We start from the raw sequence: 27,606 nt of genomic DNA on the forward strand, positions 1-27,606 counted from the left end.
GCGACTTTGACTTCTCCACTAATGAATGGACACTCCAGGTGGACTGTGGCGAGCGAGTAAGGTGTGGTAGCTGTCAGGTCGGTGATCAGGACGGTTTTCTTTTTTTTTTTCTTTTTTGAGATATATAGAAGAGTTGTTACATTCTTGTAGAGCCACTAGTACGCGTAGCGTTTCGGGCAGGTCCTTAATCCTATGGTCCCTGGAATACGATCCCCGCCGCGAAGAATCCTTGTTACAACCAAGTACACATTTTACTGTTGCGTTAAACAGAGGCTACAGTTAAGGATTTGGGCGCAGTAAATCCTCCCCGGCCAGGATACGAACCCATGACATAGCGCTCGCGGAACGCCAGGCGAGTGTCTTACCACTACACCACGGAGACTGTTGAACCTCAAGTGTAGTTTCTCCAGTGTAGGTAACTTGAGGTGCAGCGGTTTTTAATAGAATACTCTACGGCGAAGCTGTGTCCCCTCAAGATGCATATTGGGCTCATTCCATCAGAATCTTAACCGTTGGCAGAGACAGTTCCTGGATACACCTGTCTGTCTAATAAAGCAAGATCAGTAATTGGAACATTTACATGTAATACATGCTTAGTAGGCTTAGGAAGTTGAGGCTTAGTGAGTCAGCTAATTGTCGATTTGCATCGAGGATTTGGACATTGATCAATAAGGTGTCCATAAGCTTTACGGTAGCTGCAGTAAAGTGCATAGTTAATGTCTTTATGACTTACTTTAGATGAAGCATGACTGGACCAATATGGTTTACTGGAAGAGGAGTCAAAAGGTTTATGGATTAGACTAGGCACATTTATCAAGGTTTATCTCTTCCTTATCTGCAAGATATAGGCATATGGGGGGTTAGGTTTACGTCGCATTAATTCCTCCATCAATACAAGGTTCATTAATTCCCTATAGGTGGTGACCTGTACTGATTCTAGCCATCTCTTGAAGTACCTGGTTTTGGTCTGCACATACTCCAAGTAATTTTGTGTCTGAGTCTTGACATAGACCCCGAAACGTCGGCGATTACTCTCAGTGGAAAGTAGCTATGCATCAAGGACTTCTTGCTTGAGTACTCCATAGTCAGTCACGGTGGCAAGAGTAGTGAGGGGTCAAGGCTGATCTTCCTGTAAGGTGTGATCTGGGATCTGACCATTGGTGCCTAGGCCAGAGGGAATGGCCAAGGCCTCGAAAGAAACACAAAATGAATCCACTTCTGTCTCTACAAAAGGCGGCATCATTTTAATACACAGTTTGTTGTTCTTGAATCTGGAGTCGCTATTGTTCACGCGCACGTTCTAATTCAGCTGTTTGGTCGAAGATCCGGAATTGTTCTTGTTCACGTTGGAGTGCAGCTTCGTGTTCTTGGAGCCGGAGTTGTTCTTGTTCACGTTCACAGGCTATTGAACGTCTTTTCCTCTTCAGTGATGCTTCACCACTGATGCCACAGAGACACGTGTAGCTCCTCTACACTGCTTGAGGTCAACTCCTCACTATGGGGTTCTGCTCTACCGCAGAGTTCACCATACACTTCTTCTCCAGCCACGAAGTTCCTCCATCAACTTCTTCTCTAACTTCGAAGTTTCTCCACTAACTCCTTCCCAAACAAACCTGCAACTCTATTACCATGCCAATAAAAATGTTTTCTTAACAAAACATAATTAAATGTATTCACAGAAAATATACTCCTCCATCCGACAGCCTTATGCCGGCACTATGGCTCCGCTGATGTGGGTCCTCCCCCATCCTGGGCGGGTCTACCCCATCCTGGGTGGGTCCTCCCCCATCCTGGGCAGGTCTACCCCATCCTGGGTGGGTCGTCCCCCATCCTGGGCGGGTCTACCCCCATCCTGGGTGGGTCCTCCCCCATCCTGGGCAGGTCTACCCCATCCTGGGTGGGTCCTCCCCCATCCTGGGCGGGTCTACCCCATCCTGGGCGGGTCCTACCCCATCCTGGGCGGGTCTACCCTATCCTAGGTGGGTCCTCTCCCATCCTGGGCAGGCCTACCCCATCCTGGGTGGGTCCTCCCCCATCCTGGGTGGGTCCTCCCCCATCCTGGGTGGGTCCTCCCCCATCCTGGGCGGGTCCACCTGGGAACACGTCCTGGCGCGTCACCGCTCCTGTCACGACGCTGGGGGCTTCCTCCCTCAGTCATCCACTGACCTTCGGCAAGAGCAGACGTATCACCGCTCCCTCTAGCATGTCCTGCCAACTTTAACTACTTATTTTAACGCACTGTCTTAATAAAATATCTATTCCACACACATAGCGGTGTTCACACATTTTCATTATGATTGCTGGGCACACGATCAAACACTAGTGACTAAATTAACAACTGATTAATCAGGCTTACTGTCGAAATCTCTGATGTGAGGACGCTCACTCACTGGAGCTCAAATATGGCGCCCACACAGGCCGCTACAAAAATGCTTCAGGACTGCCTCGCAAGGCTTCCTCCAGTCCACGACTCGAGTTCACAACGTCGCCTGGCAGGCTCAACAAGAGAAACTCCTGCTTACTTCCTTCCTCTTGAAGGCACAACAATTAGAGTTTCACCAAGGCGCGACCAATACTAACAGAGATACTAAACGCAACCCCCAGGGACACTGTTCAAGATTAACCTGTCTAAATATATCTATGAGCTATCTCATCCCTATGTGTGTATTTATACCTCAATAAACTTACTAATTAATTTTCACTTTCCGTTCAATGAGTGTATGATGAGTCCTCGATACATGGTACACGGGATATGGATAAGTGGGTGTAGTTATTTATTTATATTTACACAACGGTTACTCCCCCGTAACAAAACACTGGGTATGTCTTGTTGACATTTACTCTAATATCAGAATTCCCCTTTGATAGAGATAACAGTTTACAACCAAGACATTCTAAGCCCAAACAGTTTCTGACGGAAACACATGGTGGGTTTACCCTCATACACCCAAAGTCATACAAGAACCTCTCCAAGTTAATTATCTTGAGATGATTTTGGGGCTTTTAGTGTCCCCGCGGCCCGGTCCTCGACCAGGCCTCCACCCCCAGGAAGCAGCCCGTGACAGCTGACTAACACCCAGGTACCTATTTTACTGCTAGGTAACAGGGGCATAGGGTGAAAGAAACTCTGTCCATTGTTTCTCGTCGGCGCCCGGGATTGAACCCGGGACCACAGGATCACAAGTACAGCGTGCTGTCCGCTCGGCCGACCGGCTCCCTAACTCTACACAAACACTTTGGAGTATCCTTGAAGTTGCATTTGGTAAACATACAATATATATCTGAGAGGTGGCCGGTAACTAATTATAAACAGGACTTATCTGCTAAGGAATTCCTGCAGAACACACAGGACATCCGCTGGGGCCATATTCACGAAGCAGTTACGCAAGCACTTACAAACTTGTACTGTACATCTTTTCTCAATCTTTGGCGGCTTTGTTTACAATTATTAAACAGTTAATGAGTTCCGAAGCACCAGGAGGCTGTTTATAACAATACCAACAGTTGATTGGCAAGTTTTCATGCTTGTAAACTTTAATAAATGTAATCAAGCCGTCAAAAATTTCGGAAAGATGTACACGTTCGTAAGGACTTGTGTAACTGCTTCGTGAATCTGGCCGGAATTTCAACTGTTTCGCGCAGGCAACGCCGGGGCAAAATGTCGTACAGTAACTATCAAGTTTACAACAGTGTTTCCACCACCACTCTTTACAAAGACATATTATAAATGGTATAATCTACTGGAAATTTAATACATAACTAATTCACTACCTTAGATCTCTCAAAACCAGCCAGTAACTTACATGTTATTAATGTATCGTACCAAGGCAGGCACGCCATTCTCTAGCTTCAGTACCTCCACTTTGGTTATTTGTAAATAACACTTGTTTCCTTACAAGACCAAGCCTGGGCATGACACCGTGTAAGAACAGTGTAACACCGTGTAAGAACAGTGTAACACCGTGTAAGAACAGTGTGACACCGTGTAAGAACAGTGTGACACCGTGTAAGAACAGTGTAACACCGTGTAAGAACAGTGTAACACCGTGTAAGAACAGTGTGACACCGTGTAAGAACAGTGTGACACCGTGTAAGAACAGTGTAACACCGTGTAAGAACAGTGTAACACCGTGTAAGAACAGTGTGACACCGTGTAAGAACAGTGTAACACCGTGTAAGAACAGTGTAACACCGTGTAAGAACAGTGTAACACCGTGTAAGAACAGTGTAATACCGTGTAAGAACAGTGTGACACCGTGTAAGAACAGTGTGACACCGTGTAAGAACAGTGTGACACCGTGTAAGAGCAGTGTAACACCGTGTAAGAACAGTGTAACACCGTGTAAGAACAGTGACACAGAGCAAGAACAGTGTAACAGAGCAAGAACAGTGTAACACCGTGTAAGAACAGTGTGACACCGTGTAAGAACAGTGTGACACCGTGTAAGAACAGTGTGACACCGTGTAAGAACAGTGTAACACCGTGTAAGAGCAGTGTAACACCGTGTAAGAACAGTGTAACACCGTGTAAGAACAGTGACACAGAGCAAGAACAGTGACACAGAGCAAGAACAGTGTAACACCGTGTAAGAACAGTGTGACACCGTGTAAGAACAGTGTGACACCGTGTAAGAACAGTGTGACACCGTGTAAGAACAGTGTAACACCGTGTAAGAACAGTGTGACACCGTGTAAGAACAGTGTGACACCGTGTAAGAACAGTGTAACACCGTGTAAGAGCAGTGTAACACCGTGTAAGAACAGTGTAACACCGTGTAAGAACAGTGACACAGAGCAAGAACAGTGACACAGAGCAAGAACAGTGTAACACCGTGTAAGAACAGTGTGACACCGTGTAAGAACAGTGTGACACCGTGTAAGAAGTGTGACACCGTGTAAGAACAGTGTAACACCGTGTAAGAACAGTGTGACACCGTGTAAGAACAGTGTAACACCGTGTAAGAACAGTGTAACACCGTGTAAGAGCAGTGTAACACCGTGTAAGAACAGTGTAACACCGTGTAAGAACAGTGACACAGAGCAAGAACAGTGACACAAAGCAAGAACAGTGTAACACCGTGTAAGAACAGTGTGACACCGTGTAAGAACAGTGTAACACCGTGTAAGAACAGTGTGACACCGTGTAAGAACAGTGTGACACCGTGTAAGAACAGTGTAACACCGTGTAAGAACAGTGTAACACCGTGTAAGAGCAGTGTAACACCGTGTAAGAACAGTGTAACACCGTGTAAGAGCAGTGTAACACCGTGTAAGAACAGTGTAACACCGTGTAAGAGCAGTGTAACACCGTGTAAGAACAGTGTGACACCGTGTAAGAACAATGTAACACCGTGTAAGAACAGTGTAACACCGTGTAAGAGCAGTGTAACACCGTGTAAGAACACTGTGACACCGTGTAAGAACAGTGTAACACCGTGTAAGAACAGTGTAACACCGTGTAAGGACAGTGTGACACCGTGTAAGAACAGTGTAACACCGTGTAAGAACAGTGTAACACCGTGTAAGAACAGTGTAACACCGTGTAAGAGCAGTGTAACACCGTGTAAGAACAGTGTAACACCGTGTAAGAACAGTGTAACACCGTGTAAGAGCAGTGTAACACCGTGTAAGAACAGTGTAACACCGTGTAAGAGCAGTGTAACACCGTGTAAGAACAGTGTAACACCGTGTAAGAGCAGTGTAACACCGTGTAAGAACAGTGTGACACCGTGTAAGAACAGTGTAACACCGTGTAAGAACAGTGACACAGAGCAAGAACAGTGACACCGTGTAAGAACAGTGACACAGAACAAGAACAGTGTCTAGAAGTTGACCCATGTGACACCAGCCACTTTTCAGGTGGAAGACTTCAAAATGTAAAAACTCATTTTTTTGTTTATCTTATTTACATGCAAAAGCGTGCTACATAAATGCCATAAAACCAATACAAAAGAAGCCAACAACAAAAGTACAAGTTACAACGGAACAAAACAATAATCCCCCAACCCATACCCACACAAATACAGGAAAACACATATTTTTTTTTTGAGATATATAGAAGAGTTGTTACATTCTTGTACAGCCACTAGTACGCGTAGCGTTTCGGGCAAGTCCTTAATCCTATGGTCCCTGGAATACGATCCCCGCCGCGAAGAATCGTTGTTACATCCAAGTACACATTTTACTGTTGCGTTAAACAGAGGCTACAGTTAAGGATTTGCGCCCAGTAAATCCTCCCCGGCCAGGATACGAACCCATGACATAGCGCTCGCGGAACGCCAGCGCATATAGAAGTACATAGCATAGTAAACAAAAAGAGACAAGCACATAAATCAGCCCAAAATGGACACAAAAGCAACACACGTTACAAACAATACACATGAACAATCAAAAAGCCTGAAGGGCTTACAACGAAACCAGCCATCGAAACACATCAATATGCCAAAGGCCGGGGACATGTGAGAAGGCAACGCCTACATATATATATGTGGATAATCCTTATAATGGACTTCTTCACCAACTTCGAGGTCATCTCCGGAACTCGCAGTTCCTGCGACGGCGCTGGAACCAATCGTATTGGCGTATGCCATTCCATTGGAGACTTTCAGCGCCGTGGAGAGGGGGGACCTGCTGCATGGGTAACAGCTTCTCCCCTGTATCAACCTACCCAGGCTTTGCGCCCTGGTGAGGCCACTCCAGACCAGGCCGACATCAGAGTGCAACTCCATAGTCTCCTGAGACTGATGGATGCCTACTAATCCTTCTCCGGAAACCGCAAACAATACTTCTCTCAAACGAACCACTCATCTTCCTGAATACGCTCGCCAGACTTCCCCTGACGGCGCTTCATAAAATCATGAACATCAGAGATGAAAGCCTTCATGGTGGGCACCCACACGGTGGACGAGCACCAGGGAACCGGCCGCACTCGGACCCCCAGACTGGGTCCAGACTACTCATCAGCAACCGATACCCGATACCCCCTGATGAGGCAACCACCCCCTTCTCCAGAAAGGGGAGACATCACAGGGCCCAAACTCGTAATGGGTCGCTGGCCACAGGCGCAGAGCCCCCTCGTCGACCATCTTTGTTAAGAGTTACCAGGAATTCACAGGCCGCATCATCTTCCACAGAGGAAGGAACAGCACCCGTCACGAAGAGCGCCGCAAGCACTTACGGTCAGGGCGCAGGTCATCTGAGCTCCCCACTGTCACGGAATCAGACACCCGAGTGACGCAGGGAGTCTGCGACCTGGCACGGGCGTGCAAAACCTCAGTGGCGGCTACGGCCCGGGTGAGGGGGGGGGGCAAAACACGACAGGAGGCCGCGACCCCACTGACACAGCAGGCAGGAGTGGTGAGGGAGCCGTGGCGTGATCCACGGGAGAACAAAGGCACAACAGCTGCAGAAGTGGGAGGCCATGGGAAGGGTGACCCGCTGAACTGTATTTACACCGACAGCACTCACGCCAGCCATAGAAGACGCATATGACGACATGTGCGTCTATATGGTGCGCATATCCAAAGGCACACCCACACCCTCCGGAGCCTCTTCAATAATCAATGGAAGGGGGGAAGTCCTCGCAGAATAGATTAACGTGGAGGACGGCGCCAGCAGAGCACCCTGCAGCCATGTGGCCTGACAACCCACAACGGAAACAAGTCCGCGGCTGTCGGGTGTAATTAACATGGACGTAGTACCACATCAGCCTGACGGAAGAAGGGATGTCAGATCGTAGCCACATCTCCAGCGTCCGGATGCCGTTGAGGTTGGCCTTCAAGTGACTGGAGGAGATAACATTCACCCTCACATTCACTATCTTTCTAAACTGCCCAAAGTATCGCCTCATCAAGTCCTCCGGTAATTCGATAGGGGCACCATGTACACTGACTTAGGTAGAAGTGCCACTGCGGTAGGAGATAACAACCGACCCAGCAGCAGCCGGCACCTGGAAACTACGCCCTTCAAATCGGCGCAGAAACACCTGGTAGTCCTCGCCAGTGGAGAGCTTCACCACCGCCTTATGCCTCGTCAAGAGTTCCACACCACACACGGCACCCACGTCAATACCCAGCACATAAATAACATCTGTTCCACTGTGAGGTAATCCACAATGCCGGAATACTCCAAGCTAACTGACTGAGCCCTTGGTATGGAGGTCAAGGGTCCCCCCATCACGCCAGGCACGCCAGGCACGCCGGGCACGCCGGGCACGCCGGGCACGCCGGGCACGCCGGGCACAAGCCAACCAAGGACCAGCCGCTAGTTGGACACACCCACGACTGGAGAGAGCAGCCAACACGTCTACTCGCCCTGGTGGCCGAGCACACAATCCCAGCTCCTGGTCTCTTAAACAATGCTGTCTACAGATCATTAAGGCAAAAGGTAATTAGTGATCATGTCATGCTATGCACAAACACCATCAAGGATGTCAAATCACAAAATTATGATTTTTGTGGATTAGGCTACTAATGACTTCGACGAGGACAGGAAGCCAGCAGCTTGTCAAAGGTACTCCATTTGCCCTGATGATTTTCTCAAGCAGGATTTTGCAATTTAACAGAGTTTTAGCATTTACGGCTTCGGAGGGTAAGCGGCTCCAAAGGTTACTAACCCTGTGGGTGAACAAGCATCTCTGTTCTCAGTCCAACATTGAGGCGTGTTGAGCTTGAACCCGTTGCTCCTTGTTTGTGTTACATCTGAACTTTTGAAGAAGTTTCTGTCGGAGGTTAATATCCACCAGCTGTTTACTATATCAAGTTACGCTGAGCCCTGAGGCCCTCAACCGTTCCCAGTGTGAGAGTCGACTTAGCTCTGGAATGATTTTTGTTGCCCATAGTTGCACTTTCTCCAAAGCAGCTTTGTGCTTACCTGACAGTGTCTATATGGAAGTGAGGTCTAGCTCTTTATGCCCCGCCTACTACTCGTGTTTGTAACTGATGTATTACATATGAACTATTTACACGTTCAAATTTGTTGTCAAATCTGACCCTAAATTTGTGGATGAAGGCGGCTTCCATAACTCCTTCTTTTAGGGCATTCCTTTTGCTGCCCAATCGTATAAGGTGCGAGTATTTCTTACATTCCTTTGTCTCATTTAGGTTTCCTGCTTCCACCTGTGTCCTCTTGTCTTGCTTCCACCTGTGTCCTCTTGTCCTGCTCCACCTGTGTCCGCTTGTCTTGCTTCCACCTGTGTCCTCTTGTCTTGCTTCCACCTGTGTCCTCTTGTCCTGCTTCCACCTGTGTCCTCTTGTCTTGCTTCCACCTGTGTCCGCTTGTCCTGCTTCCACCTGTGTCCTCTTGTCCTGCTCCACCTGTGTCCGCTTGTCTTGCTTCCACCTGTGTCTGTTTGTCCTGCTTCCACCTGTGTCCTCTTGTCCTGCTTCCACCTGTGTCCTCTTGTCTTGCTTCCACCTGTGTCCTCTTGTCTTGCTTCCACCTGTGTCCTCTTGTCCTGCTTCCACCTGTGTCCTCTTGTCTTGCTTCCACCTGTGTCCTCTTGTCTTGCTTCCACCTGTGTCCTCTTGTCCTGCTTCCACCTGTGTCCTCTTGTCTTGCTTCCACCTGTGTCCTCTTGTCTTGCTTCCACCTGTGTCCTCTTGTCCTGCTTCCACCTGTGTCCTCTTGTCCTGCTTCCACCTGTGTCCTCTTGTCTTGCTTCCACCTGTGTCCTCTTGTCTTGCTTCCACCTGTGTCCTCTTGTCCTGCTTCCACCTGTGTCCGCTTGTCTTGCTTCCACCTGTGTCCTCTTGTCCTGCTTCCACCTGTGTCCTCTTGTCCTGCTCCACCTGTGTCCTCTTGTCCTGCTTCCACCTGTGTCCTCTTGTCCTGCTTCCACCTGTGTCCTCTTGTCTTGCTTCCACCTGTGTCCTCTTGTCCTGCTTCCACCTGTGTCCTCTTGTCTTGCTTCCATCTGTGTCCTCTTGTCTTGCTTCCACCTGTGTCCTCTTGTCTTGCTCCCACCTGTGGAAGCAGGTAGGTGGGTGTAGGTACTTCTTGGAGGTAGGTACTACTTGGAGGTACTTCAGTACCTCTAAGACCAGGTGGAAGCAGGACAAGCTTTAGGTGTACTACAGTCACCTACCTTGGTCTTGGAGGTGCTACAGTCACCTACCTTGGTCTTGGAGGTGCTACAGTCACCTACCTTGGTCTTGGAGGTGCTACTGTCACCTACCTTGGTCTTGGAGGTGCTACAGTCACCTACCTTGGTCTTGGAGGTGCTACTGTCACCTACCTTGGTCTTGGAGGTGCTACAGTCACCTACCTTGGTCTTGGAGGTGCTACTGTCACCTACCTTGGTCTTGGAGGTGCTACAGTCAACTACCTTGGTCTTGGAGGTGCTACTGTCACCTACCTTGGTCTTGGAGGTGCTACAGTCAACTACCTTGGTCTTGGAGGTGCTACAGTCACCTACCTTGGTCTTGGAGGTGCTACTGTCACCTACCTTGGTCTTGGAGGTGCTACTGTCACCTACCTTGGTCTTGGAGGTGCTACTGTCACCTACCTTGGTCTTGGAGGTGCTACAGTCACCTACCTTGGTCTTGGAGGTGCTACAGTCACCTACCTTGGTCTTGGAGGTGCTACAGTCACCTACCTTGGTCTTGGAGGTGCTACAGTCACCTACCTTGGTCTTGGAGGTGCTACTGTCACCTACCTTGGTCTTGGAGGTGCTACAGTCACCTACCTTGGTCTTGGAGGTGCTACTGTCACCTACCTTGGTCTTGGAGGTGCTACAGTCAACTACCTTGGTCTTGGAGGTGCTACAGTCAACTACCTTGGTCTTGGAGGTGCTACAGTCATCTACCTTGGTCTTGGAGGTGCTACAGTCACGTACCTTGGTCTTGGAGGTGCTACTGTCACCTACCTTGGTCTTGGAGGTGCTACTGTCACCTACCTTGGTCTTGGAGTTGCTACTGTCACCTACCTTGGTCTTGGAGGTGCTACAGTCACCTACCTTGGTCTTGGAGGTGCTACAGTCACCTACCTTGGTCTTGGAGGTGCTACAGTCACCTACCTTGGTCTTGGAGGTGCTACTGTCACCTACCTTGGTCTTGGAGGTGCTACTGTCACCTACCTTGGTCTTGGAGGTGCTACTGTCACCTACCTTGGTCTTGGAGGTGCTACAGTCAACTACCTTGGTCTTGGAGGTGCTACAGTCACCTACCTTGGTCTTGGAGGTGCTACAGTCAACTACCTTGGTCTTGGAGGTGCTACAGTCACCTACCTTGGTCTTGGAGGTGCTACTGTTACCTACCTTGGTCTTGGAGGTGCTACTGTCACCTACCTTGGTCTTGGAGGTGCTACTGTCACCTACCTTGGTCTTGGAGGTGCTACAGTCACCTACCTTGGTCTTGGAGGTGCTACAGTCACCTACCTTGGTCTTGGAGGTGCTACAGTCAACTACCTTGGTCTTGGAGGTGCTACAGTCACCTACCTTGGTCTTGGAGGTGCTACTGTCACCTACCTTGGTCTTGGAGGTGCTACTGTCACCTACCTTGGTCTTGGAGGTGCTACAGTCAACTACCTTGGTCGTGGAGGCACTACAGTCACCTTCCTTGGTCTTGGAGGTGCTACTGCCACCTACCTTGGTCTTGGAGGTGCTACTGTCACCTACCTTGGTCTTGGAGGTACTACAGCCACCTAACCTTGGTCTTGGAGGCACTACAGTCACCTACCTTGGTCTTGGAGGCACTACAATCACCTACCTTGGTCTTGGAGGCACTGCAGTCACCTACCTTGGTCTTGGAGGCACTACAGTCACCTTCCTTGGTCTTGGAGGCACTACAACCAAGGACCAAGGTAGGTGGCTGTAGTGCCTCCAAGACCAAGGTTAGGTGGCTGTAGTGCCTCCAAGACCAAAGTAGATGGCTGAAGTACCTCCAACACAAAGGAATAGTTGCTTAGGGGCTCCCCGTTAACAAGCGAAGGGGCTTTTTGATAGTTTTTTTTTATAGAAATCTACAGTCTTTAACATAATTGGGAAGGTCATTCCACATTCTGGGTCCCTTGATTTGTAGAGCATTTCTAGTTTGATTAAGTCGTACTCTTGGTATATCAAATAGGTATTTATTTCTGGTGTGGTGCTCATGGGTTCTGTTACAACCTTCTAGGAAGCGTTTAAGGTCAGGATTGGCATTACAGTTCAAAGTTTTATATATTACGTATTCTCCATTCGTCTGTGGCAGCTAACCTTCCAAATATTCAAATTTAGTAGTTAGCGAACTAACCCATGCTCTAATTTATTTATGATTTATTAATGATATTATATCATATCTATGGTATACGTAGATTAACATTATTAACATTTATTAACGTAGAATGTGGCAGAGAGTAACGTAGAGTAACTATTAATTTTACGTAGATTAACATTTCTTCAGAAAACTCTGAACCTTTATAACTCCCACTGTCCAATGATAACGAAACAAGTCACAAATAAATGGCTAAACACTCCATGGCTTACAAAGGGGGTACTTAAATCTATTAATAAAAAACATGACCTTAAGAAGAAGTATAGGTTTGGAGTCGTCTCCAAAGAATTTTCAAAGATTTACTCATCAATGCTGTCTAAAATAATTAGAAGAGCCAAAATAAAATACTACGAAAATAAATTTACCTAAATTAAGGGCAACATTAAGAAAACATGGAGCACTATCTCCCAGATATTAGCTTCAAAAAAGATTTTGAATAAAAAACCAATTCTCTTAGCCAATGATGATGCCGTGCTTTCGGCCTCAAACACTGCTATTGAATTCAATAGGTTCTTTTCATCCATTGGGACATCCCTTGCTCATGATATTCCATCCTCACTCACTAATATTAAAGACTACCTTACAGGTAACTATCCAGAGTCTCTGTACCTCGCTCCTGCTACTTCCTCTGATGTTAATGAGGTAATCCTTTCCCTTAAAACTAAGTCAAGCGCCCTTGAGGAGATACCATCTCTAAGTTACAAAAAAGCCTCCAGATTTCTAGCTCCTGCCATTGCATTGCTCTTCAACAAGTCACTTGAACTCCAAACCTTTCCGGATATTATAAAAAGAAAGCGAGAGTATCCCCAGTCCACAAATGTGGTGATCTCACTGATGTCAACAATTACAGACCTATCTCAATCCTGCCAACCTTGTCAAAAAAATTTGAAAAGCTAATCTACAAGCAGCTTTACTCATATTTAGCCAAACTCAATATACTGAGCTCTTGCCAATATGGCTTCAGACCCAATAAAAGTACTAACGATGCACTTATTAGTATGATTAACTTGCTACATGCAGCTCTTGATAAAAATGAGTTCCCTGTTGGGTTATTTGTGGACCTGCGTAAAGCTTTTGACACTGTCAACCACCTAAACCTTCTTCTTAAATTACATCATTATGGAGTCAGAGGTCACTCCCTGCAATACCTTCAGTCTTACCTTACTGACAGGCTCCAGTATGTTTCTGTGAATAATTCCATATCTCCTACACAACCCATAAACATTTGTGTTCCTCAGGGCAGCATACTTGGTCCTCTCCTCTTTCTCATATACATTAATGACCTTCCACATGCCTCACAATACCTCAAACCAATTCTACTTTATGAAGACACAACCTTCGTTTTCTGCAGTCCTGACCCGCTTGCTCTAAATGTCACAATGAATACTGAACTAAATAAAATCCATTTTTGGCTAACTGCTAACAAACTCACTCTTAACATTGACAAAACTTTCTATATTTTGTTTGGTAATAAATCCTCAAATCAAATTAATCTAAGAATAAACAATATCCAAATTAGTAATAGTTTCTCATCGATAACAAGCGGAATTTCCAGGGACACATTCTAAATATAGGAAAAAAAAAAATTCTAAAACTGTTGGCATTCTTTCTAAGATCAGATATTATGTACCTCGCCCTGCCCTGGTGACGCTCTATTACTCCCTCATCTATCCTTATCTCAACTATGGTATTTGTGCTTGGGGTTCTACTACCCAAAATCATTTACGTCCTCTAATTACTCAACACAAAGCTGCTATTAGGACAATATCTAACTCTGGCCCCAGACATCACTCGGTACCCCTACTCAAATCTCTGAATATGTTGGATTTTAAGTCACTGTTCATCCTCTCTTGTGTACTCTATATATTTAAAACTCTGAACTGTAATGTCAATCCTGACCTTAAAAGCTTCCTAGAAGGTTGTAACAGAACCCATGAGCACCACACCAGAAACAAATACCTATTTGATATTCCAAGAGTACGACTTAATCAAACTAGAAATGCTCTACAAATCAAGGGACCCAGAATGTGGAATGACCTTCCCAACCATGTTAAAGACTGTACCTCTCCCAACCAGTTTAAGAGTAAAACTAGTAGTAGTAGTAGGCATCCATCAGTCTCAGGAGACTATGGACTTGCACTTTGGTGTCGGCCTGGTCTGGAGTGGCCTCACCAGGGCGCAAAGCCTGGGTAGGTTGATTCGGGGGAGAAGCTGTTACCCATGCAGCAGGTCCCCCCTCTCCACGGCGCTGAAAGTCTCTAATGGAAAGGCACACGCCAATACGATTGGTTCCAGCGCCGTCGCAGGAACTGTGAGTTCCGGAGATGACCTCGAAGGCCACAGGGACCTCCAACCCCGGAGACCGCCGTGGTCGTGGCCGGAGAAGAACCACCCCATCAAGTGAACGACCCCAGCCTCCTGAAGCAGAGCCTGGGGGGCCGCACGACCCCCGGGAGGTGGACGACCCGGTCCCGCACCTGCGGGTCCCAGACAGAGGTCGTCACAGCCCCTCACCCGAGGCCGGCCTCCCTCACCACCAAGTAGAAGGAACAGTGATGATTATTCAAAGAAATAATAGCCGTTAGATAAGAGTGTACAGTGTTGACTCCTTGACCAGCGACATACCTGCCAGGCTGGCCAACCACACCTGCCACTCCCCCAGCCCCTACCTGTGGTAGGGCCGCGGGAGTGACTCCATCGGCCCCTACCAGTGGTAGGGCCGCGGGAGTGACTCCATCGGCCCCTACCAGTGGTAGGGCCGCGGGAGTGATCAGGTGTGGTTGACCAGCCTGGCAGGTGTGTCGCTGGTCAAGTGCCTGGAGTCGCTGGTCAAGTGCCTGGAGTCGCTGGTCAAGTGCCTGGAGTCGCTGGTCAAGTGCCTGGAGTCGCTGGTCAAGGCCCGCGACCTTCACACGCGAGTGAAGGCCCGCGACCTTCACACGCGAGTGAAGGCCCGCGACCTTCACACGCGAGTGAAGGATTGTTGCGTGTAGGAGGAGAACTCGCGGCCAAGAGTGGAGGAGAGAGTGGCTGCCGCTGACAACACAGTTGACAGCGCCGCGGAGACATTGTTGCAAGCGGAAGTGATCAACAGCAGCTGGGTTGCTACTGAACTGAGGAAGGACTCGAGAAAGAGGAGAAGGGAGGTGAGTGAGGTGAGGGTAGAGGAGACACGGGAGGGGAGGAGACGGAGCCAGGAGACAAGGCACCATCCGGTGCTGGCACAAGCTCCTCCCTGTCTCCTCTTCCTCCTCCACCTCTTGCCTCTTCCGGAGAAGACACGGCTGATGGCCGTCGTCTTTACCGCCACCGTTCTTCTCCTCCTCTTTGTCTTCCTCTTTGTCATGTCTTCCCAGCTCTCGTCACGGCTGCCACGGTCACGGCCCTGGTCACGGCCCTGGTCACGGCCACGGCCACGGTCACGGCCCTGGTCACGGCCCCGCAGGACCCTGGCCACCAGCAGCACCGTCAGGAGGATCACAACAAGACTGGCCAGCACCAGCAGGCGCTTCAGACCCTCGCCGTCCACCATATAGGTGACAAGCAACATCTTCCCGCCGCCGGCCAGGGCCAGGGTGGCCACGGCCAGGCTCCGTGGCCACACGTGGACCGAAGCCACGAAGGGCGTGACGGCCTTGTCGCCCCACAAGGCCACGTCCAACACGGGGTCGACGCTGTCGTCTACGAGGGGGTCGTCCACCAAGGGAGTGTCGTTGAGAATCATAATACCTGGTTGATAATATTAACTTTGTGTTTGTTTTATTGTGTCATAAAAATTTTGTGGATATTCCCCTTGTACTAGAGAGTAAGTCAGCTGTAAGTCAATAACAACATGTGTTACTATTGGAAACTCTTCTGCCCTGAATTTAGGGTTGTGGTTAAAGATTCGCTACTTGGAACAAGCAGTTCCAAGTAGCACGGGCTATAGTGAGCCCGTAGGTACTTGAATTTAGGGGTGAGGTAGGTTACAGGGAGTTAATTAGGTAGTACTTAGTTTTACTCTTAAACTGGTTAAGAGAGAGGTACAGTCTTTGACATGGTTGGGAAGGTCATTCCACATTCTGGGTCCCTTGATTTGTAGAGCATTTCTAGTTTGATTAAGTCGTACTCTTGGAATATCAAATAGGTATTTGTTTCTGGTGTGGTGCTCATGGGTTCTGTTACAACCTTCTAGGAAGCTTTTAAGGTCAGGATTGGCATTACAGTTCAGAGTTTTAAATATATAGAGTACACAAGAGAGGATGAACAGTGACTTAAAATCCAACATATTCAGAGATTTGAGTAGGGGTACCGAGTGATGTCTGGGGCCAGAGTTGGATATTGTCCTAATAGCAGCTTTGTGTTGAGTAATTAGAGGACGTAAGTGATTTTGGGTAGTAGAACCTCAAGCACAAATACCATAGTTGAGATAAGGATAGATGAGAGAGTAATAGAGAGTTACCAGGGCAGGGCGAGGAACATAATATCTGATCTTAGAAAGAATGCCAACAGTTTTAGAAACTTTTTTGCTATATTTAGAATGTGTCCCTGGAAATTCAGTTTGTTATCGATGAGGACACCAAGGAATTTACAATCAACTTTTCTACTGATTTATATATTGTTTATTCTTAGATTAATTGTATTTAAGGATTTATTACCAAACAAAATATAGAAAGTTTTGTCAGTGTTAAGGGTGAGTTTGTTAGTAGTTAGCCAAAGATGGACTTTATTTAGTTCAGTATTCACAGTGACATTTAGAGCAAGCGGGTCAGGACTGCAGAAAATGAAAGTTGTGTCATCAGCAAATAAGATTGGTTTGAGGTGTTGAGAGGCATTTGGAAGGTCTTAATGACCTTCCAAATGCCTCTTGAAATGAGGCATCTCTTGAAATGAGAAAGAGGAGAGGGCCAAGTATGCTGCCCTGTGGAACACCAATGTTTATGGGTAGTGTAGGAAAATTGAATTATTCACAGAAACATACTAGAGCCTGTCAGTAAGGTAAGATTGCAATAAAATTCCATATTTTAGGTAGTCATTATACTGCATATAAGTCTCTGGTGGGCCCCGGGAACCACGACTGTCACACTAGGAACCCAGCCCGTCCTCCTAAGCCTCTCCAACGTCAATAAACTGTCGAACTAAAGTGCCCCCCCTTATCCTAACCAACCAGAGGACCCAAAACAGAAAACGGGACAGTATGTGAATTTCGTGAGCCGCATCAATTTTCTAGTCTTTTCCCCCCATCTTGCCGGAAACGCTGTGCGTATTAGTGGCTCTAGGCATAGTACATACTTACTCTATCTAGAAATCCACCATTCTGCTTGGAACTCATTTCGTATGCATGTACTTTTACCTGAATAAATTATGATATTATTATACTAGTACGACAATTTGTGGCCGTAGGTAGAGTATATGCGTTAAAATGCGACTAATTTGTATTAAGAGGACGAGTTGTGAACAATTTGGAGAATGTTAACCCAGATAGTGTCTTCAGATGTTCAGATGTAACACAAACAAGGAACAACATGGACTGAGAACATGAAATTGTTCATCCACAGGGGTTATTAACCCGTGGAACCGCCTACCCGCCGAAGCTGTAAATGCCAAAACTCTACTGAACTTTAAAATCCAGCTGGAAAAAAATCCCTAGGACACATAGGGGGGAGCTTTGACAAGCTGTCGGCTTCCTGTCCTCGTCTAGGTCACTATAGGGTGCTAGTGGCCCTCAGGTAAGTAAATATATGATACAGTGGAGACTTCGTAGGCAAGAAATTGACATTCTATAAAGCCAGGGAGAGAAATAATTTAGTTTCTCCTTCCAGTTCTTAATAGAAACATTATAGAGAGCCACTAAGGTAAACTATTTTATCCCATTCATGTAGACTATAAGGAGAGAGTGTTCCAAGCTGTGGTACAAACACTGTCCTTGGCACCACTGGGCATCTCCAGAGATAACAGGTAACGTTCTGATCATAATCTCCCGGTGTATGTTATCTTGCCGTGTGAGTTATCTTGCGGTACATGTTATCTCGCGGTGGTAATCCCACAACACTCAGCTCTCCCAACACCTGCCTGGCGCGAGTTGCTCTTGTGAAGGTTACTGACCCTCACTCACCCCCACCCCCTGCTGTCTCATTCATCAGCCGAGTCTCATTCATCAGCTGTCTCATTCATCAGCCGAGTCTCATTCATCAGCTGTCTCATTCATCAGCCGAGTCTCATTCATCAGCCGAGTCTCATTCATCAGCAGAGTCTCATTCATCAGCAGAGTCTCATTCATCAGCAGAGTCTCATTCATCAGCAGAGTCTCATTCATCAGCCGAGTCTCATTCATCAGTAGAGTCTCATTCATCAGTAGAGTCTCATTCATCAGCAGAGTCTCATTCATCAGCAGAGTCTCATTCATCAGCAGAGTCTCATTCATCAGCCGAGTCTCATTCATCAGCAGAGTCTCATTCATCAGTAGAGTCTCATTCATCAGCCGAGTCTCATTCATCAGCAGAGTCTCATTCATCAGCCGAGTCTCATTCATCAGCCGAGTCTCATTCATCAGCAGAGTCTCATTCATCAGCAGAGTCTCATTCATCAGCAGAGTCTCATTCATCAGCAGAGTCTCATTCATCAGCAGAGTCTCATTCATCAGCCGAGTCTCATTCATCAGCAGAGTCTCATTCATCAGCAGAGTCTCATTCATCAGCAGAGTCTCATTCATCAGCAGAGTCTCATTCGCTATACCCTCTTCCCCACCGTGTTACAACAGCGTGAGGCAGCAGCAGCAGCAGCAGCAGGGTGAGGCAGCAGCAGCAGCAGGGTGAGGCAGCAGCAGCAGCAGGGTGAGGCAGCAGCAGCAGCAGGGTGAGGCAGCAGCAGCAGCAGGGTGAGGCAGCAGCAGCAGCAGGGTGAGGCAGCAGCAGCAGCAGGGTGAGGCAGCAGCAGCAGCAGGGTGAGGCAGCAGCAGCAGCAGGGTGAGGCAGCAGCAGCAGCAGGGTGAGGCAGCAGCAGCAGCAGGGTGAGGCAGCAGCAGCAGCAGGGTGAGGCAGCAGCAGCAGCAGGGTGAGGCAGCAGCAGCAGCAGGGTGAGGCAGCAGCAGCAGCAGGGTGAGGCAGCAGCAGCAGCAGGGTGAGGCAGCAGCAGCAGCAGGGTGAGGCAGCAGCAGCAGCAGGGTGAGGCAGCAGCAGCAGCAGGGTGAGGCAGCAGCAGCAGCAGGGTGAGGCAGCAGCAGCAGCAGGGTGAGGCAGCAGCAGCAGCAGGGTGAGGCAGCAGCAGCAGCAGGGTGAGGCAGCAGCAGCAGCAGGGTGAGGCAGCAGCAGCAGCAGGGTGAGGCAGCAGCAGCAGCAGCAGCAGGGTGAGGCAGCAGCAGCAGCAGGGTGAGGCAGCAGCAGCAGCAGCAGCAGGGTGAGGCAGCAGCAACAGGGTGAGGCAGCAGCAGCAGCAGGGTGAGGCAGCAGCAGCAGCAGGGTGAGGCAGCAGCAGCAGCAGGGTGAGGCAGCAGCAGCAGCAGGGTGAGGCAGCAGCAGCAGCAGGGTGAGGCAGCAGCAGCAGCAGGGTGAGGCAGCAGCAGCAGGGTGAGCCAGCAGCAGCAGCAGGGTGAGGCAGCAGCAGCAGGGTGAGCCAGCAGCAGCAGCAGGGTGAGCCAGCAGCAGCAGCAGGGTGAGCCAGCAGCAGCAGGGTGAGGCAGCAGCAGCAGCAGGGTGAGCCAGCAGCAGGGAGAGGCAGCAACAGCAGCAGGGTGAGGCAGCAGCAGCAGGGTGAGGCAGCAGCAGGGTGAGGCAGCAGCAGCAGCAGGGTGAGGCAGCAGCAGCAGGGTGAGGCAGCAGCAGCAGGGTGAGGCAGCAGCAGCAGCAGGGAGAGGCAGCAGCAGCAGGGAGAGGCAGCAGTAGCAGCAGGGAGAGGCAGCAGTAGCAGCAGGGAGAGGCAGCAGTAGCAGCAGGGAGAGGCAGCAGTAGCAGCAGGGAGAGGCAGCAGCAGCAGCAGGGAGAGGCAGCAGCAGCAGCAGGGAGAGGCAGCAGCAGCAGCAGGGAGAGGCAGCAGCAGCCGCAGGGAGAGGCAACAGCAGCAGGGAGAGGCAGCAGCAGCAGCAGGGAGAGGCAGCAGCAGCAGCAGGGAGAGGCAGCAGCAGCAGCAGCAGCAGGGAGAGGCAGCAGCAGCAGCAGCAGCAGGGAGAGGCAGCAGCAGCAGCAGCAGGGAGAGGCAGCAGCAGCAGCAGGGAGAGGCAGCAGCAGCGGCAGCAGGGAGAGGCAGCAGCAGCAGCAGCAGGGAGAGGCAGCAGCAGCAGCAGGGAGAGGCAGCAGCAGCAGGAGGGTGCGCGCCAACCTGCGCCAGCCCGGGCCCGCCAGACCCGGCCCATCAGCTGATCGCTCCACAACAACAAACATGGCTGAGGCGGCGCCAGATCACGGAACGTTTCTTCAACCTTTTGCCAACTTCCTCGGGGCGCCGGAGCCGGCACTGCGGCTCCTCATATCCATACTCATAGGTAATGAGGCGGGCGTGAGGGTGGTGAGGGTGAGGCCGCCCGCTGAGGCCCGCAAAGTGAGGTTTGGGCGCTCCAAGTGAGGCCGGGATGAGGTGTGGGAGCCCGCACCTCACTACGGTTCCAACTCTTTTTTTTTTCCTGTCACGGGGCCGCGTGTGTGGCCACGGTGGTGCATGTGTGGCCACGGTGGTGCGTGTGTGGCCACGGTGGTGCGTGTGTGGCCACGGTGGTGCGTGTGTGGCCACGGTGGTGCGTGTGTGGCCACGGTGGTGCGTGTGTGGCCACGGTGGTGCGTGTGTGGCCACGGTGGTGCGTGTGTGGCCACGGTGGTGCGTGTGTGGCCACGGTGGTGCGTGTAATTACCTAAGTAATTACCTAAGTGTAGTTACAGGATGAGAGCTACGCTCGTGGTGTCCCGTCTTCCCAGCACTCTTTGTCATATAACGCTTTGAAACTACTGACGGTCTTGGCCTCCACCACCTTCTCACTTAACTTGTTCCAACCGTCTACCACTCTATTTGCGAAGGTGAATTTTCTTATATTTCTTCGGCATCTGTGTTTAGCTAGTTTAAATCTATGGCCTCTTGTTCTTGAAATTCCAGGTCTCAGGAAGTCTTCCCTGTCGATTTTATCAATTCCTGTAACTATTTTGTATGTAGTGATCATATCACCTCTTTTTCTTCTGTCTTCTAGTTTTGGCATATTTAATGCTTCTAACCTCTCCTCGTAGCTCTTGCCCTTCAGTTCTGGGAGCCACTTAGTAGCATGTCTTTGCACCTTTTCCAGTTTGTTGATGTGCTTCTTAAGATATGGGCACCACACAACAGCTGCATATTCTAGCTTTGGCCTAACAAAAGTCATGAACAATTTCTTTAGTATATCGCCATCCATGTATTTAAATGCAATTCTGAAGTTAGAAAGCATAGCATAGGCTCCTTGCACAATATTCTTTATGTGGTCCTCAGGTGATAGTTTTCTATCTAGAACCACTCCTAGATCTCTTTCTTTATCAGAATTCTTTAAAGATTTCTCACATAATATATAGGTTGTGTGGGGTCTATGTTCTCCTATTCCACATTCCATAACATGACATTTATTAACATTAAATTCCATTTGCCAAGTGGTGCTCCATATACTTATTTTGTCCAGGTCTTCTTGAAGGGCATGACAGTCATCTAAATTTCTTATCCTTCCTATTATCTTAGCATCATCAGCAAACATGTTCATATAATTCTGTATACCAACTGGTAGATCATTTATGTACACAATAAACATCACTGGTGCAAGAACTGAACCCTGTGGTACTCCACTTGTGACATTTCTCCATTCTGATACATTGCCTCTGATTACTGCCCTCATTTTTCTATCAGTCAGAAAATTTTTCATCCATGATAGAAGCTTACCTGTCACCCCTCCAATATTTTCCAGTTTCCAGAACAACCTCTTATGTGGAACTCTGTCGAAAGCCTTTTTTAGGTCCAGATAGATGCAGTCAACCCAACCATCTCTTTCCTGTAATATCTCTGTGGCTCGATCATAGAAACTGAGTAAATTCGATACACAGGATCTTCCAGATCGAAAACCATACTGTCTGTCTGATATTATATCATTTCTCTCTAGGTGTTCTACCCATTTAGTTTTGATTAGTTTTTCCAATACTTTCACTATTACACTTGTCAATGATACAGGTCTATAATTGAGGGCCACGTATAATGTGTGGCCACGGTGGTGCGTGTGTGGCCACGGTGGTGCGTGTGTGGCCACGGTGGTGCGTGTGTGGCCACGGGGCTGCATGTACTCACCTAATTGTGCTTGCGGGGGTTGAGCTTTGGCTCTTTGGTCCCGCCTCTCAACTGTCAATCAACAGGTGTACAGGTTTCTGAGCCTATTGGGCTCTATCATATTTACACTTGAAACTGTGTATGGAGTCAGCCTCCACCACATCACTTCCTAGTGCATTCCATTTATTAACTACTCTGACACTGAAAAAATTCTTTCTAACGTCTCTGTGGCTCATCTGGGTACTAAGTTTCCACCTGTGTCCCCTTGTTCGTGTCCCACCCGTGCTGAAGAGTTTGTCTTTGTCCACCCTGTCAATTCCCCTGAGAATTTTGTAGGTGGTTATCATGTCTCCCCTTACTCTTCTGTTTTCCAGGGATGTGAGGTTCAGCTCCTTTAGCCTTTCCTCGTAGCTCAATCCTCTCAGTTCCGGGACGAGCCTGGTGGCATACCGCTGAATCTTCTCTAACTTTGTCTTGTGTTTAACTAGGTGTGTGGGGGGCCTCGTAGCCTGGTGGATAGCGCGCAGGATTCGTAATTCTGTGCTGCGGGTTCGATTCCCGCACGAGGCAGAAACAAATGGGCAAAAGTTTCTTTCACCCTGAATGCCCCTGTTACCTAGCAGTAAATAGGTACCTGGGAGTTAGTCAGCTGGCTTCCTGGGGGTGGAGGCCTGGTCGAGGACCGGGCCGCGGGGACACTAAAGCCCCGAAATCATCTCAAGATAACCTCAAGATAGGTATGGACTTCAGGCTGGAGCTGCATTCTCCAGGATTGGTCTGACATAAGTGGTATACAGGGTTCTGAAAGATTCCTTACACAAGTTTCTGAAGGCAGTTCTTATGTTGGTCAGTCTAGCATATGCCGCTGATGATATTCTTTTGATGTGGGCCTCTGGGGACAGGTTCGTGTGATATCAACCCCCAGATCCTTCTCTCTATTTGATTCTTGCAGGATTTCCCCTCCCAGATGATACCTTGTGTTCAGCCTCCTGCTCCCTTCGCCTAATTTCATCACCTTACACTTTCCAGAGTTGAACTTCAGCAGCCATTTTCTAGACCATTCCTCCAGTTTATCCAGGTCATCCTGTAGTCTCTGTCTATCTTCATCCGTCTTGATTCTTCTCATAATGTTTGCATCATCAGCAAACATCGAGAGGAATGAGTCTATACCCTCTGGAAGATCGTTCACATATATTAGAAACAGGATGGGTCCAAGTACTGAGCCCTGTGGGACTCCGCTGGTGACATCTCGCCACTCTGATGTCTCCCCCCTCACCGTTACTCGCTGTTTCCTGTTGCTTAAGTACTCCCTTATCCACTGGAGCACCTTCCCTTTTACTCCTGCCTGTTGCTCCAACTTTTTTAACAGCCTTTTATGTAATTACCTAAGTGTAATTACCTAAGTGTAGTTACAGGATGAGAGCTACGCTCGTGGTGTCCCGTCTTCCCAGCACTCTTTGTCATATAACGCTTTGAAACTACTGACGGTCTTGGCCTCCACCACCTTCTCACTTAACTTGTTCCAACCGTCTACCGCTCTATTTGCGAAGGTGAATTTTCTTATATTTCTTCGGCATCTGTGTTTAGCTAGTTTAAATCTATGACCTCTTGTTCTTGAAGTTCCAGGTCTCAGGAAGTCTTCCCTGTCGATTTTATCAATTCCTGTTACTATTTTGTACGTAGTGATCATATCACCTCTTTTTCTTCTGTCTACTAGTTTTGGCATATTTAATGCTTCTAACCTCTCCTCGTAGCTCTTGCCCTTCAGTTCTGGGAGCCACTTAGTAGCATGTCTTTGCACCTTTTCTAGTTTGTTGATGTGCTTCTTAAGATATGGGCACCACACAACAGCTGCATATTCTAGCTTTGGCCTAACAAAAGTCATGAACAATTTCTTTAGTATATCGCCATCCATGTATTTAAATGCAATTCTGAAGTTAGAAAGCATTGCATAGGCTCCTTGCACAATATTCTTTATGTGGTCCTCAGGTGATAGTTTTCTATCTAGAACCACTCCTAGATCTCTTTCTTTATCAGAATTCTTTAAAGATTTCTCACATAATATATAGGTTGTGCAACCCGTTCTCGCAATTTCAATAAGTCAATATTGACTTATTAAATATGTGCATAGGTGACATACTTAACATAATAGATACCCTTAAAAAGATTCATAGAAAACACCGACCTTACCTAACCTTGTTAGTATCTTAAGATAAGCATCTTATTGCTTCGTAATTACAATTATTACCTAACCTATAATAGGTATAGGTTAAGTAATAATTGTAAATACGAAGCAATAAGATGCTTATCTTAAGATACTAACAAGGTTAGGTAAGGTCGGTGTTTTCTATGAATCTTTTTAAGGGTATCTATTATGTTTAGTATATCACCTGTGCACGTAGTTAATAAGTCAATATTGACTTTACGAATTTGCGAGAACGGGTTGGGTTGTGTGGGGTCTATGTTCTCCTATTCCACATTCCATAACATGACATTTATTAACATTAAATTCCATTTGCCAAGTGGTGCTCCATATACTTATTTTGTCCAGGTCTTCTTGAAGGGCATGACAATCATCTAAATTTCTTATCCTTCCTATTATCTTAGCATCATCAGCAAACATGTTCATATAATTCTGTATACCAACTGGTAGATCATTTATGTACACAATAAACATCACTGGTGCAAGAACTGAACCCTGTGGTACTCCACTTGTGACATTTCTCCATTCCGATACATTGCCTCTGATTACTGCCCTCATTTTTCTATCAGTCAGAAAATTTTTCATCCATGATAGAAGCTTACCTGTCACCCCTCCAATATTTTCCAGTTTCCAGAACAACCTCTTATGTGGAACTCTGTCGAAAGCCTTTTTTAGGTCCAGATAGATGCAGTCAACCCAACCATCTCTTTCCTGTAATATCTCTGTGGCCCGATCATAGAAACTGAGTAAATTCGATACACAGGATCTTCCTGATCGAAAACCATACTGTCTGTCTGATATTATATCATTTCTCTCCAGGTGTTCTACCCATTTAGTTTTGATTAGCTTTTCCAATACTTTCACTATTACACTTGTCAATGATACAGGTCTATAATTGAGGGGGTCTTCCCTGCTGCCACTTTTGTAGATTGGAACTATGTTAGCCTGTTTCCACATGTCTGCTACGATTCCTGTACACAGGAATGCCTGAAAGATCAGGTGAAGTGGAATGCTGAGCTCAGATGCACATTCTCTCAGAACCCATGTTGAAACGCCATCTGGGCCAGCTGCTTTGTTCCTCCCGAGCTCCTTTAGCATATTTTCCACTTCATCTCTAGACACCTCTATCCGCTCTATGTTGTTCTCTGGAATTCTTATTGTGTCTGGTTCTCTGAAGATTTCATTTTGTACAAACACACTTTGGAACTTTTCATTTAATGTTTCACACATTTCCTTTTCATTTTCCGTGAATCTGTTTCCCATTTTCAACCTCTGGATATTATCCTTTACCTGCAATTTGTTGTTTATGAATTTGAAGAATAGGCCCGGTTCTGTTTTACATTTATCTGCTATCCCTTTTTCAAAATTTCTTTCTGCCTCTCTCCTTACTGCTGTATAGTTGTTTCTCGCATCTTTGTATCGCTGGTATGTTTGGGGGTTTGGCCTCTTCCTATACTGATTCCATTTTTGTGTCTTTTGGTCTCTTGCCCTCTCACAATTTCTGTCGAACCAATCCTGTTTTCTGGCCCTGCATCTCTGTTTTGGTATGAATGTTTGTGTGCCTTCCTCGTATAGTTTTAAAAATTTGGCATACATTTCATTTACTTCCCTACCTAGCAACAATTCTGTCCAATTACACTCATTAAAAAAATTTCGAAGTTCCCCATAGTTGCCTCTCCTTAAATCGAGTTTATCAACTGTTTCAATGTCCCCATTTTCTTCTAGATGATATCTTAAAGCATATTTAATGTCTAACAGGACGTGATCACTCTTTCCCAAGGAAGGAAGGTACTGGATGTCAAAAATCTCTTCTTCTTTCCTGGTGAATACTAGATCCAGTACTGACGGTACATCTCCTTCCCTCATTCTTGTGGCTTGCTTTATGTGTTGATACAAGAATGTCTCCAGAATGAGGTTCACAAATCTGCATGTCCAAAAGTCCTCCGTTCTTGCTTCATAGGCCTCCCAGTCTATTGCTCTAAAGTTGAAGTCCCCCAGTATCAACAGTCGTGATTTATCTTTATCTGCTTGTACAATAATGTCTCTCATGACCATTATGAGGCCCTCTCGTTTGTCATCCAGTTCTTCCTTTGTCCACGTGTTGCTTGCTGGTGGGCTGTAGGTATTTACAATTATCAGCTTATCATCCTGATTCCAGACCTGCAATGCCATTATGTCAATATCTCGAGGGTTTTCAAATATTAACTCTTTTACCTTCAGGTGTTTTTTCACCAGTACAGCCACTCCTCCTCCCTTCCTAGTTTTCCTGTCACGTCTCCAAACAGAGTAGCCTCTTGGGAATATGACTTCATTTATTATATTTCCTTCAAGTTTCGTCTCTGATAATGCAACAATATCTGGGACCCTAAGCTGGATTATATCTTGCAACTCCAAAGTTTTTGACCTCACTCCATCTATGTTGGTATATACAATTTTCAGGAACATGTTCCCTTTTCCTTTGCTCTTTACTCCCCTTTCCACTACTGATCTTGTTGCTTTGTTTTTATGTACCATTTCACAAGCTTTCCAGTCCCTGTCACTTTGTAAAAAAAAGAATTTCTGTCTTCTTCATTTCTATCCCCATTTAGACGTTTTGCCTCAATTAGGTTCATTTTCAGCTTTTCTCTGTCTTCCTTGGAGAGGTCTTGTCTTATTGACCACCTTATTGACTTATATTGATATGTGTGGCCACGGTGGTGCATGTGCGGCCACGGGGCCGCATGTGCGTCCATGGTGCCGCATGTGTGGCCAGTGTTGGCTGCCAGGTGTACTCGCCAAGTTGTGTTTGCGGGGGTTGAGCTCTGGCTCTTTGGTCCCGCCTCTCAACTGTCAATCAACTGGTGTACAGGTTCCTGAGCCTATTGGGCTCTATCATATCTACACTTGAAACTGTGTATGGAGTCAGCCTCCACCACATCA

General features: G+C 47.5%; 4 protein-coding genes across 7 annotated transcripts in view; 3 read left to right on the top strand and 1 right to left on the bottom strand.

Annotated features, from left to right (window-relative positions):
- The first annotated feature begins 6,503 nt into the window (after nucleotides 1-6,503).
- LOC123770618 (trophinin-like) lies at nucleotides 6,504-11,644 on the top strand. Its single transcript, XM_069301602.1, has 2 exons — nucleotides 6,504-6,573; nucleotides 10,098-11,644. The coding sequence occupies exons 1-2, from the start codon at nucleotides 6,504-6,506 to the stop codon at nucleotides 11,642-11,644; spliced, it is 1,617 nt and encodes a 538-aa protein (XP_069157703.1).
- Nucleotides 11,645-13,840: 2,196 nt separating this feature from the next.
- Nucleotides 13,841-16,001, bottom strand: LOC123770635 (uncharacterized). 2 transcript variants are annotated; one of them, XR_011222150.1, is made up of 2 exons: nucleotides 15,065-16,001; nucleotides 13,841-14,873 (listed from the first exon to the last, which is right to left on the bottom strand). XR_011222150.1 is itself a non-coding variant. In XM_045762677.2 (2 exons), the coding sequence occupies exon 1, from the start codon at nucleotides 15,970-15,972 to the stop codon at nucleotides 15,211-15,213; it is 762 nt and encodes a 253-aa protein (XP_045618633.1). In that variant the 5' UTR covers nucleotides 15,973-16,001; the 3' UTR covers nucleotides 14,953-15,154; nucleotides 15,209-15,210. The 2 variants fall into 2 exon arrangements, 1 of the variants encoding a protein (XP_045618633.1); XM_045762677.2 differs by lacking the exon at nucleotides 13,841-14,873 and having other exon boundaries at nucleotides 14,953-15,154; nucleotides 15,209-16,001.
- A 2,247-nt stretch (nucleotides 16,002-18,248) lies between these two features.
- Nucleotides 18,249-18,992, top strand: LOC123770617 (serine-aspartate repeat-containing protein C-like). Its single transcript, XM_045762656.1, has one exon. It carries the CDS (start codon nucleotides 18,249-18,251, stop codon nucleotides 18,990-18,992), a length of 744 nt encoding a protein of 247 aa, XP_045618612.1.
- A 1,378-nt stretch (nucleotides 18,993-20,370) lies between these two features.
- nes (lysophosphatidylcholine acyltransferase 3 protein nessy) overlaps nucleotides 20,371-27,606 on the top strand; it is a 176,810-nt gene continuing 169,574 nt past the window's right edge. For 2 of the 3 annotated variants that reach the window (XR_011222190.1, XM_045762571.2), the window contains exon 1: nucleotides 20,371-20,703. Coding sequence is in view for 2 of the 3 variants with exons in the window: in XM_045762571.2 (XP_045618527.2) it covers nucleotides 20,601-20,703 (103 nt within the window). In the remaining variant the exon portion in view is untranslated. The remainder of the gene's footprint in view (nucleotides 20,704-27,606) is intronic. The other variant, XM_045762570.2, reaches the window with a different exon arrangement.

This window comes from Procambarus clarkii, chromosome 46 (genome assembly GCF_040958095.1).
Source record: "Procambarus clarkii isolate CNS0578487 chromosome 46, FALCON_Pclarkii_2.0, whole genome shotgun sequence".
Taxonomy (NCBI): domain Eukaryota; kingdom Metazoa; phylum Arthropoda; class Malacostraca; order Decapoda; family Cambaridae; genus Procambarus; species Procambarus clarkii.